This window comes from Poecile atricapillus, chromosome Z (assembly GCF_030490865.1).
Source record: "Poecile atricapillus isolate bPoeAtr1 chromosome Z, bPoeAtr1.hap1, whole genome shotgun sequence".
Classification (NCBI taxonomy): domain Eukaryota; kingdom Metazoa; phylum Chordata; class Aves; order Passeriformes; family Paridae; genus Poecile; species Poecile atricapillus.
The window spans coordinates 6,548,961-6,561,676 of NC_081289.1; the positions used below are offsets into that span (position 1 = coordinate 6,548,961).

The window sequence follows — 12,716 nt, forward strand, 5'->3', positions numbered from 1 at the left end:
AGCACAAGGTCTGGAGCAGAAACTATTTTCTATTTTGCATGTCCAAATTCAATTACTTCTTTCTCCAGCTGCTCCTGGATCATGTTCTTAACATCACTGTAATAACACTCTAAGATGGTGAGGTGAGAACTGTGTGAAGACACTGAGCATCACTCACTGCCACTTTGATTACAAATGACTGCTGGAAAAGGACCTCCCACATCCCAGATCAGCTTATAGAGTCAAATCTACTTTGAAAAAACTATAATGTAGTTAATTAAACTTCCTTTTTTCCCCCATTTCTCTTGCATGAAGTAGGACTTTGATCTACAGCATAGAAGCCAAAGCCAGGATTCAAAATCCTTCCTTTGGCACCTACCCAGTGTCTTCACATCAAAGCGCTGAGCACACAACCGCTGTCAGCAAGGCCAGGAGTCAGACTAAATCTGACATTTCTGAACTGCTAGTCTGGAAAATAGCACATAAATTCCAAGCAAAAGATCTTCTCTGTGTTTATTGTCTTTTACCAAGCTCCAGGAAGCCTTTGTTTTCAACACATGTGAAATGTCAAGGCAAATAAAGTGTCTGAAACACCGGGGCTTCATGCAACTGCAGATGGCCAAATAAGCAGCTGGATGTCTAATTTTTACATGTTCCTTTTTGAAACTTGGATGCTGCTATTAAAAAAATATAGTAGAAGGAGAGCTAACATGGTTAATCTAAACTGCAGGAACATGAAGTTAGTTGGAAACAAAGTTTTAGATGTAACACACGGTTACATAAATTTAGGAGCACACCTACCTCCAGTGTGAACTGAACACCTACAGCAAATTTTAAGAAACACCCCACCAAGCCAAGGCTAAACTAAAACACAGTATTACCAAATCACTTTAAATATTTTGCTTCTAATTTCAAGCAACTTTTCTCATAGGGTAAGTGCTGCTCCACTACAACACACAGCAACCCAAGCCTTTCAACAGCTTCTGCATTTCCCTGACCCTTGAAGCTCTGCTAATGGATTTGGAAAGTTTATTTCTCAAAGGTATTATTGCTACAGGGGAGGTATCCAGCAACACCACACATCCATTCTGGGAGAATCCAGCTTCATCCAACTGTGTTCTCCCCATCAGAACAAGCACAGCCTACCCCAGAGGGCTGTTACCAAACAGAGTCGGAGGAATGAGGACACAAGTTTCATCAGGTAGGACAATGAGTTTAGATGACCTCTGAGGTCGTTGATGGGTTTGTTCTTCTGAAAGAGACAATTTTAAGCCTCAATCCATAGGCAGAGGTGTATAAATTTCTAAAAACAAAGCTAACCTTCTGTCTCTTTCCTGGCCATAGTAAGAGAAATTCAGTCTTGAAAGTGGGAATGTGACACCTGTCGCTCTTCTCTGTGGTCACAGCTCCCTCTGCAGTTAACCCTGCTCCACCAGTGATGCCAGACAGGGAAGTCTCTTCATGAATCCTGTGCTGTGAACCAGACACAATACACCAAGTTCTCACAAAAATCCCATGAAAAGGACTCAGCAGAGGGATCTCCAACTCACTGGAAATCATTCATCTGGGCCCATGCTCTCCACAGGAGCTGATCAGTGCCAGGGTTACAGAGGGTATGTGCAACCAGGACACCCAAAATCACCTGCTAAACCGGGCTGGGGGGTCTGTCCTAAGTGACCCCTCATCAGACTTCTTGGTGTTGTGGTCAAACCAGAGGCTGCTGAGAGGATGTCTGTGTCCGTGTGGGAACCACAGCCCAGACACCTCACTCCAGCACCAAGGGTGTAGGACCAATAATTAACTGCTCAAACCTCACCTTTAAAAAACAAACAAACAAGAAAACCTAGAGATGCTGCACGAAGATAAAGAATCACAAACCAAGGCAGAAGGTGCCACAAGAGCCCATCACTGCAGCCTTTGGTGCTGTTTTGACATCTTTGGGTGGACTGGGGGGAAATGGAAACAAGCTGAGGGTTGATGCTTTGCACTGGGGTGTTCAATGACACTGCCAGTTTCTGAGCAGCAGCAATGACACAACACAGCCCTTGAGTGCAGTTTCACTCTGGTTTATTCTTTATTTCAAAAAATAGATTATAAGAGCAAAAGAATCTTTCAAAAAGCAAGGAAAAACACTGTGAAAGGCAAGAGGATCATTTCAGTGTGCATCACTCCACCCTGCCACCACTGCATCCTGGGGAGCATCCAAACACTTCTTCAACCTGGCAGCAGCCAAAGGTACCTTTTCCCAGACCTGCCAGACTCAAAGGATTCCCTCACTTCACACAGCCTTGGTTCAGTTGTGCAAGGCCAGTGGGAGGCTGTTTTGTTGGCCCAGTAGCTTCCAACACTGTCAGACTCATATTTCACCTGTGCCAGAGCTGCTTGGTCAGGTATGATGCCACGCCAAACCACGCTTGAGGAACTCTACCAGCAATCATATTCCTGTCCATAAATCCCATTTTTCTCTGTGAGTGGTTGCTGCTTTCTCTTTAGCCATTTCCTTACACCGTTGATTCTTCTGGTACCAGCACCCACATCTTCACCCCATGTCACTGAGGGCTTGTCTGAAACTCTGATTTTTTTTATTTCTTTTTTTGCATAGGAAAGGGAGTTGGAAATTCTTGCATAAAATCTTACGTTGCTCTAGCATCATTCTAAAGGTGTGTTATGCTGAAAACTTTTAAGAAACAAGAACGAAAACACCAAGAAAATCAAGGTGTTCTTTCAAGACTTTGATTCTTCTATTGTTTAAGACACCTGCCACAAATCTGTTTTTCTACCTTTGTTTTCCTTTGACATACATCAGCTGTCCAAGCTCAGTGCAATTATTCTGAATTAGCATAAAACAAATTTTCAGCATTTGGCTAAGTTACCATTACAGAGATCAACAAAGGGAATTCTGCCTGCCCAGGCAGGGTCTATGTTCATCTCTCAGAGAACCTCATTCTCAGGCCCATTTTCCATCCTGCTCTTCACAGGGTCTTCTACAGGTTGATTCTTTCCCCTTGCACAAGCCGTGCTCGGAAGTTCCAAATATCCTTCAAAACAAAAATGAGACAAAAGAAAATCACCTTGAGTGCCAGAAAAAAACAGTGACCAGGATTCCAGTTTACAGAGATGGGAATAGAGGATTACTTAGCTCTTATCATCTTGCGAAGGCAAAATAAGACCTGGGCACTCCTCTGGGAAAAAACTTCAACTCTGGCTAAAAAACATCCTTAAATCTACACAAAAACACAGAGACTTCTCTGGGGTTTGTAAGAGCAACCTCATTTCCACTCAGGAGAAGAAGAGAGCCTCACTACATATCCCTTCAGATTTCACCAAGTACCTAAATAACCCAGGAACTGAAAGCCAAGCAAGCCGTGGTTTCACAGACATGAAAGATCAGTTTGCAAAACACAGCTGGGCACTCCACCACACCCAGACACACTGGGGAGAAACACGCAGAACAACACAAAAATGCCAAGGCTGAAAAAGAAAGTTCCCCCCTCCAGAAAGCCCCAGATATTGTAAAACATCTACGTTTTAGAAGCAAATTGCTGCTTTTACATCTAGACTTTAGTGCATTGATAGTGGCTTTGCACACCCTTGGGAATTGCTGTGGATTAAGGTATTCAGAACATTTTCACCCCAGTAACAAGGTTTATTTTTCTTTCAGTGCCTGGATCCCTGAAGAATTTACATTTGCTTTCTATTTTACTCAATGGTCTCAGTTATTCAGCAAGAGTCCATTAGTCCCACTTTTTTTTTTTTCCAGGCAGATGTGTATCACTGCTGGCAAACCTGCTGTAGCCTGGAGTATAAACAACTGATGTGGAATTATATTTAAGCAAAAAAAATCCATTTGTTATTGCGATCAGATGTGGCTACTTGTTTTAAAAGGAAAATCCACCCACCCTTAGGAGGGGAAACTCTAACAATGTGGACGTACAAACTGGACAAGCACTGAATATATTCCAACTTACAGTTTTGAATTCAGGGCAAATGACCACAATTTTTTTATTTACAAGCAGGGCTTCAGAAGGAACTTTTGGAGCTCCAGGGATTTGAAGAGGCTGCCAGAGAGCAAGGCATGTTGAGGAAAAAGGCCCCAAAAAAGCCTGCCAATCATCCTCTAAACATCAGGTCTTTTATCCTCCCAAGCACCTTTGCCTGGTACAGCTGATCTGCCAAACTAGGCATAGCAAAGAGCACCAATCTGTCACACGAGAGACTTGGGAAAGGAAACTGACCTGGTTTGCAACAAAGGGCACTGAGCCAAGTCTCACCTTGAGCTCCACAGAAGTCGCATCGTATTTCTTGCAAACCATTTCCTGCATCTCCTTCTCCAGGTCTTCCTGAGTCGTGTTCTTGACATCAATGTAGTGGCACTCTGAGCTGGCGAAGTGGCAGCTGATGCTCTGAGTGAGGAAAGTGGGCACCACTCACTGTCACATCAACTACAAACAACTGCTGGAAAAAAATCTCGTGCATTCCAGATTGTGGACACATCCCTCCTTCCTTACAGATCATGTCAGCAAATTCCTTCCTTTCCAAGTGTTCCAGAAAGCATCCCCTTTGAGAAATACTCTGGCTGCTGACATCCTCTTCTTCCTTCCCTTTTCCCCCTCACTCCCTCAACCTGAGCTGCACTACTTGATCTCAGAATATCAGCAGCTGGAGTAGAAAAAGAGAGAGTCAGGGCTGGGGCAGACCTGTGTGTTCTGAAAGGGCTCTCGGTTCCTGCACCCAGAGGGTCACAACCCACTTATTTTGAATCCACCAATAAACTGCCACAGGGGCTGAAAGAACAGGCCACACAATGGGCAAACCAAAATAAAACCAGAGCAGCCCGTGCTGCAGTGCCTGGATGAATCACTTCTGAGACAGGACCAGGCCTCCAAACAAGGGCACTTTTGCCTGTTTCAGTTAAATAATCATGCAAGTCAACAAATCTTTTATAGAAAAATGGGTTGTGTGATCATATAAATAAATATTTTTTACTGAATGATGGTGACTCCTGTTATCCAGAGATAGTATACCAAGAAGACAGGGGAAAAAAATTAGGGAAAGTCCTGATATCTGGGACAGCTGAAAGGGAACTTTCAGAAAAGCAAGTACAGCCAGACAGGCTTTAATTTAAACATAGATTCAACATCTAATTTCTACTCCTGTTCTGTTTTTCTGAAGCAGCTGCACAGCGTGCTCTTCTAACAGAAGACAGATGTTTAAAAATAAAATAAAAAAAACAAGAGAGTGCTGAAGTATAATAGGAAGATAAAAACTGCTTGAAACATCCACATATTCATGAACTGAGAATAGATCCAAAGGGGGTGGGGGTTAACAGTAGAAAGAGGGATAACAGCTGGATACTTTTTTTTAAAAGCATCAAGAATATAAAAAAACTATATCAAGAGGTGTTTTCCTACCTTTCGGAACCCTGATGTCCTGTTTATCCCAGAGCCATGAATGAGCAGGGGATGGAAGAACACTGTGTCTCCCTTCTCCATAACGAGGTGAACCTTGGGAATCTTCTCATCCTCATCAAGCAGCCCATGGAAAAGTTTGTTGGTTTTACTCTAGGAAAGAAAAAGGCTGAACTGAAATCACTCAGTTAAAATTAGAGGAAGTGCTGATTTTCAGAGCACAGTAGGGCAGTAGGGACAGCTATGGATCTGCTTTCCCCTGCAAAGAGTATTCCATATGCCAAGCTGGAAGTCTGACTATTACCTACTAGTCCTTCTACCTCCAGCCTGACATACAGAAAAATTGTATTTTCTGTATTTTCTGCAGCTGGGTTTGGACAAAGACATTCTCAGTTGGAGAGAGCACTGGGAAACCCCACAAAGGTGGCCGATGCCACTGCTGGAGTCCAGCCTTCTGCTCCTGGTGTAACCACCACCAGTGACAGTCCAGGCCAGGAAACACACACTCTTAAGGGGAAGATACCACTTGGTATTTTATTCCATCCAGTTGTTTACTGTCAGACTTCTCCTCTTTGGAGCAGCACACATGCTACCAGGCAGGAACAAGTTAACAGGAGACAGAGCACCCAGACTTGGCAAGGGCAGTGGAAAATGCTGGCATGTGTTTATGCTGTCATGCCACAACGTGCTGGACATTTCCCAGGTGAAAGTGGGAAGAGAGGCAAATCTACCCATGTCACATGGAGTGATGTCACCCAAGAAACTGTCTCCCAAATCAATGTCAGTATTTGCATAAACAGAAAAAAAAAAAAAAAGCCATCACTGAAAGCCTCAGCTTTGACCTGCACATCCTTCCCCTACAGTTAGTTCTTCCCAGCCAAAACACATCCCCTTCCTGCATGCCCTTCCCAAGCCCTCCATGACACTCTACCTCCCGCTCTGGATAACCATGAGGCTTCAGGCTTGTCTTGTGTGTCCCTGGCTGCACGACCAGGCAGCCGTTGTCCTGGTGAGCCCTCTCCATGGCGGTCCAGGCGCACACGATGCGGGACGCAGGCCGGAACGGGAAATAGTGCAGGTCCTGATGCATGGGGTGCAGAAAAGTCTGTTTGTCTGCAATACAGGTTCAGAAACCTTCAGCTTCATCAAATGTGACACAGCCTTTTCCTCCCTGTTGAACCACTGCAGCACATCCCAAGGAGCTGCTGCTTCCTGCTGAAGACACTTGGTGTACTCAGTGTCTGCTCCAGCCCAGCCACGGAAGCCAAGGAAGTGAGCTGCCATCCCACCCCAAAATGGACCATGGAGGTGACTCTTGGGTCACACAGTGAAAGCCAGGAGGCTGCTTAGCTCTGTGACCCCTCAGAAGGCTCCTGTTGCTGACCTTCACCACCACCACCACACATTTTCATCACTCATTTTGGCTGCTCTCCGGTTTTGAGAACTTTGACCAGCACAGTGTTGCACAAAGCTCCAACAGCTGTGCTGTCTGCAGGCACTGGATGTACTGCTGTGATGCAAGCAGAATCAGCCCTGTCTGTGCTGCACCCCTGCTCATGTTTATTTAGCTTTCTCTTTAAAAAAAGGGGAAAAAAAAATCTCAATTTATGGACTGCAGCCTCCACAGAGAGTCCATGCCCTAGAGGCTCTCTTCCATTAAGTCTAAACAAAAATAAATATTCTTGAAGTTTTGCTTGTTATTTTTTCTCCCCCATGGAAATGGAAACACCGTCCACACCAAAAGAGCCTTTTATATATAATTTATATACTTCTTTTGCCATTGATTTTGCTCCTCAAATAGACACAGTTAGGATATTTCTACTTCCCTCATTTGCCATTCTATTTAAACTTTGTGCAGCCTCAAAAACTCTCCTGTGTTTTCTCATGTTGTCTCATTAAACCAAGGTAAAAATCAAACAAAACTATCACCAAAATGGCTTTATAAATTTTCAGTGTTATTTGGGTTTAATTTGTTTTACAGCTTTTCTAAAATACTAAGTTCAATTCTGGCATACATCTGGCATACACACAATAATTTATCCATTTTCCTCTAATCCAAGCTTTCCTTACCAGAATCTGGAAGTTTATTTATCAGCATGGTGTGCATTGCCATGATGTTTGGCCCTGTGAAGCACTCAACATATTTGAGGACCTACAAGGAAAAAAACTTTAGGAAAAAAAAATAGAAACATGAAGAACAAGAGGAAATATTCTGAGGAAACACTGGGCACTTGGTGTTTGGCTGAGGACAAGGGTACAGAAGGAGACAGGGGAGGATGGAGGGATGCAGGACAGGAGGAAGGATCTGGCATGGCACACAAATGGAAATGGTGGGAGGAGGCCAAGAGGGAAGATGGTGCTGCAGGCTGCTGGGAGGGGTAGAAAAGATGGGGAAGGTACTCCCAGAGAGCAGTGTCTGCCACATGAGTATCAGCTGCAAGGCTGGACCTGCCCAGGGACAGATGTTTTCCTGGATAAAACACATTCAGAAGATGCTGCTGATCTTTCCCTCTAGCCTGGCATGGTTTGGTGAAGTCACATTCCTGACTGGCTCCACATCAGGAGCAGAGCAGCACTGCTTTAAGTCTTCTGCCCCAACCTCCAACCATGCCCTGTTCATGCAGAACACTCTTAAAAGCTGACCTGATCTTCCTTCCTCACTTGTGTGTTTATGGGAGTGACCTGCAGGGTCAGATATCTTCATACACACTCTTCTACCACCACCACCCTTTGTTTTACCTCTGGCAGAGTGCAGTATCTGAACAGCTCTTCATCTTCCTGGAAGTCCTGCACCTTATTAACCACTTTTTCAGACTGACCAAACTGGGACTTCAGGGACTCGTCTTTCATAATCATAATTCCTGGTGGCTTCACCTCTCTTTTACAGATCCTCGTGAACTCCTTCCTGCAAACCAGAGGGAACGTCCATGTTGTTAGAACCCAACCATCTCCAGCTTCCCAGAGTTCCCCCCAGGCAACTGCCTTGTACCTGAAGCGCTCAATGTCCTCATCAGAAACGAGATTCTTGATGAGCAGGTACCCATTGTCTTCATAGAACTGCCTCTGCTCTGTGGTCAGCAGATCATTGTCCAGGGTATAGCTGGGACACACAGGGACACGTTAACCATGTCTAGTGACCAACACGTGTGCTTGGGGGAAGGAAAAACTGAGCTCTGAAGGTTGCTTTGCTTCTATCTCTACCAAGGAAGATGGAGCTTACCAAAACCTCCCAGAATGAGGAGCAACACTGACTTGAGCTGAAGTAGGAATGCTTATCTGGGGTGGGAATTAAGGAATATACAATCAAGCAAAATAGATTACAACATTAACATGAGACCTCGTTCCTGTGTGCTGCTCATCTTAAAGGCAGGTGCTGTGCTGGACACTCAATCCATGTTCATGTTCATTTTGCTTCTATAATAATAAATGATAATAAGAAATATTCTAAAAATGGAAATAATCTAAAACAATAAGCAGCAGGGGTAAACCTGAGGTTTCACACTCTCGTACACCACTGCAAACCCTCACCTTCTCTCCAGTTACTGCAAAGATCAGGTCCCTCCCAAATGACAGGGACAGCAGGAAGAGAGGAGAGCTTTAGGCTTGTCCTCCACTTCATTTCAACAGGTTTTGAAAATGAATTTGTTTTCTCTTATGCAGAGACACATTCTCATCAACAGGGCAATTAAACCTGACTTGCTAAAGAAGCCTCACAACAGCTTTAGGCATGATACTGAAGTGTCCTCCGTTAACAAAAATGAGCATTTTCATGCTGATCTTTTGGTCTGCACATGCATGTTTGCTTCACAGTTTTATGAAAACCACTGACTTTCCTCTACTGCTCAAAAATGCATGAATGCTTTGGGAATAAGAAATAGGTTTCTTCAAGCAGCTATGTCTATGGTCCCCACACCAGGAAGCTTAAACTTTATCTTGTCAAAAGTCACGTACAGTGGGAGAAGAACGACACATGCAAAAACATGTGGCAAAAATGATGAGACAAGGGAGAAAAAGGTGACGGGAACTGGATGGAAGACAGAGAGAAGATGGGGAGACCAGCTGGCAACCACCACAGCAGTCCCCGAGCATGGAATCCCCCAAGTGAGGGCAGTAGTGCCCCACACACCCCACATTTCAAGCCTAACTTCAGTGAATACAGGACTCCTGACCATTCTGGCTCCTAAATGTCCACAGACAGCTGATGGAGACACAGGCCCTGCTGAACCCCAGAACGGGGCCTTCCTCAGCACCTCCACCTCCCCAAATGGAGGGACAGCAGACAAGTCCACCCAGTGCTGGACTCCATTTCAGCACCTTCCTCCCAGGCTCTGCAGTGCCTCTTCCTCTCACTGGTTTTGCTCTTGACACTTTGCAACACTCAGAGGACAAATCTGGGTTGATTGGACAACTGAAATCATGAGAGATTAAAACAAAATCAGCAAACTGATGTACCATTTGGTGCATCAAAGAAATCTGTTCTTATTAGAGTCTGTCATTTACTTTATCCATGCACCTTTCTTGCTCTAGCACAGCTTAGTCATGTTTATGTCCAAAGCTATTTGCATCATGACCCAGATTTAAAAACAAACAGGTTGTGCAGCACCTCTCCCTACTTCCTGTATCTTTACAACCAGGGTGTTTTTCCTACCATTTATTCCTAATTTTGTGTTCCTACTTGTGTTATAGCAGTCTGAGTCAACAACTATCCATCTGCCCTCATATTTTTAATCGATTTGAGGACTCCTACATCCTGTTCAATCCTACATCCTCTTCTATGTATTCATAGAATTCAGAGGTAACTTGTCAGCATTCTCCCCTGTGAAAAAGCAGCTTTTTTTTTAAGCAACCTTTATGACAGCAGCTTTAAAAATATTCTCAGCAAGCAGTCGTCACTTGACTTTTGGAACCATGGGACATATCATCGCAAAAACTTATTTCTGCCCAGGCTTCCTTTGCCTTATGCCAGCAGCCTCCAACATTTCCACCTCGGTTCCCATTCACAAACCAAACCTTGATGTTTTTCCTGCTGCTGCTCTACCAGTCGAGTCTGTACCTTTCAAAGAAATCTGACTTGCCGTGCAATTTCTAAGTCATGCAGAGTTTACCTCCTCAACCCCCCTGAATCTCTAAGAGGAAAATTCACTGCAGGGAAGCCTGTGGCTCGGTGCTGGGGGGGCTGTGCTGAGGCCTTGCCAAGATGCTCATCCCAGCTCCCCACAGGCTGCGGGGCTGAAGCTCAGAGAGGTTTTGAGGTGGGTCAGGTGCTGACCCCAAAATTCCAGTCAGGGCTGCCACGGAAGCGCTGTTCTCGGCAGCAGGACACAAGGCAGGACTCGCCCTGTGTGTCCTTCCCAGGCCGGTGTCCCTGTAGGACAAACCACGGACCCACAAGGGCGCGGGGAGCGAGGGGCAGAGTGCGCCGGGCTGGGGGAAGCGGAGCCCCGACCCACAGGGAGCCAAAGTCTTGGCTGCTACCGGCCCTTCCCGATCCCACAGCGTAAAGGATACAGGAGCCGGGACCGCTGCCAGCCGCGGGGAGAGGTGCCGCAGGATGGTGTCCAGCCGGGCCGCCGAGCGCTGCCCGAGACGCTCCCCGAACCGCTCCATGGCGCTCAGGAGGCCTCAGCGCTGTCCCGGCCGGGGCGGAGCCGAGGCCGCCGCATGCTCAGAGCCCGAGCGCCCTCAGAGCCCCGGGTCAGCCGGGAGACGCGGGACGGCGGTGGGAAGGGCCTGAGGGAAGCCAGGGCGGGCCCGGATCCCGCCGGGAGCCGCGGGCCGGCAGCACCCCGGGGCCGGAACGGCCTGAGGGAGGCCAGTCCGGGCCTGCGGAGGGTTCGGAATTTCCCGAGCAGATTTCTTTACGTTCGTCCTCCCGCTTCCCCTCTTTTTCCCGTTCTCTGCCAGCAGCGACTGCTGCTGATCATCAGCCCCGTGTGGAGAGCAGTGCTTTGCACAATGCACTGCTGAGGCCGGCATGGATCGGTGCCTTATCTCCTGTCTCTAAGGAGACCGTCAGAGTTTGCCTCATCCCTCCATGAAAACGTTTGGAGAGATTTTGTTTTGCTGCCCCAGTGTGAAAACAGATCTCACACCTGCCGGATTATCCATAAAAGCCTCGCTCATGAGCAATCCAGGCCCTGCTCCCAAAGAGGCACCATCACAAGCCTCCTGTAGCTCCAGGCAGTCTCATGGTGACGGGGTGCGCAGCAAAATTCTGCTTACAGCTGCTTTAGGAAGCTTACCTCCCATTTAACAGGTTTTGCTGGAATCTGTGGTGATGTTGATGGATCAGAAACTCAGCTGTCAATACACTAAGCTTCCTGTTAGTGCTGCAGATGAACAGAACCAAGGCATGGTTAGGAAGGGCTCCTGTACAAAACCTGTATCCTGGAAACTGGTTCCTTTAAAATTCAGTGGCAGAACTCCTGCTGATTGAAGTGAACTACAGCAGGTTTACAAACGGCTCTGGTCTGTGGTGCATTCGTGTTTATGGCTCTTATGGTATGCTTGGTGGATAACAAAGGGGGCATAACAGAACAGGCTATTCACAGAAGTCGGACAAACAAGGTTGGGAACCCAGGAAAAAACCCTCTCTAAACGATTTTGTGTAGTCACAGAGGCAAGAGTACAGGCACTGTGAAGGTACAACAGCAGCAGCAGTGACAGCACCCTTCATTGCCAACAAAATTAGACCTTTGACTACTGAGCCATAGGAAAACTCTTAGGCATAAGAGAACAGAAAGTTAATAAAAGTCTCTCAAATCAAACTAGTGAGGGGGAACAGAAAAAAAAAAGCAACTAGAGTAATAGCTTTATTATTGAAGTCCTAATTATAACTCCATCGAAAGGCCTATATATAATTCAGATCTATGCTGCAATTGCTTTCACAATCCAAACTGAAACAGAAACCTCAATAAATCTCATCTGTTTAAAAGTTTAGGTAAAAGCCCCATCAAAAAGATGAAGCAGAATAATACTACACATGCCTATTGTAGCATGGACCTGTTTGCAATATAGATATTTCTTTCACAGGTGTGTGTTTGACGTCTGTTTTGTCTTATGCAAAAGTGTCTTTCATACCTGAAAAAAAGAAAAAAAAGTAGAGATTTGGCTGTACTGACTTAGGAGTTTGAGAACTAAGATGTTTTTATATATACTTAATTCATTCTTACATAAATATAAATAGAATCATAGAACATCCTGAATTAGAAGGGACCTACAAGAACCATCACTTAACTCCTGGCCCAGCCCAAGACAAGCCCACCCTGTGCCTGAGAATATTGTCCTAAGGCTTCTTGAACTCTGTCAGCCTTGGTCCTGCGACAACTT

The 12,716-nt window shown here is 45.7% G+C and overlaps 1 protein-coding gene across 1 annotated transcript; it reads right to left on the reverse strand.

Annotated features, from left to right (window-relative positions):
* Positions 1–2,029: 2,029 nt before the first annotated feature.
* LOC131573293 (phytanoyl-CoA dioxygenase, peroxisomal-like) lies at positions 2,030–11,050 on the reverse strand. Its single transcript, XM_058827103.1, has 9 exons — positions 10,896–11,050; positions 8,608–8,663; positions 8,377–8,487; positions 8,127–8,292; positions 7,458–7,539; positions 6,319–6,500; positions 5,391–5,540; positions 4,251–4,382; positions 2,030–3,017 (listed from the first exon to the last, which is right to left on the reverse strand). Exons 1-9 carry the CDS (start codon positions 10,992–10,994, stop codon positions 2,964–2,966), a joined length of 1,032 nt encoding a protein of 343 aa, XP_058683086.1. The 5' UTR covers positions 10,995–11,050; the 3' UTR covers positions 2,030–2,963.
* Positions 11,051–12,716: the final 1,666 nt, after the last annotated feature.

Bases quoted from the DNA above. Each gene is read 5' to 3' on its own strand.
- LOC131573293 (XM_058827103.1), bottom strand. From the start codon at position 10,994: ATGGAGCGGTTCGGGGAGCGTCTCGGGCAGCGCTCGGCGGCCCGGCTG. The intron at 5,541-6,318 runs GTAGAGTGTCAT...TTTCTTTCCTAG, and splicing joins ATGGTTATCCAGAGCGGGAG to AGTAAAACCAACAAACTTTT. The intron at 3,018-4,250 runs GTGAGACTTGGC...TTTGTTTTGAAG, and splicing joins CGACTTCTGTGGAGCTCAAG to GATATTTGGAACTTCCGAGC.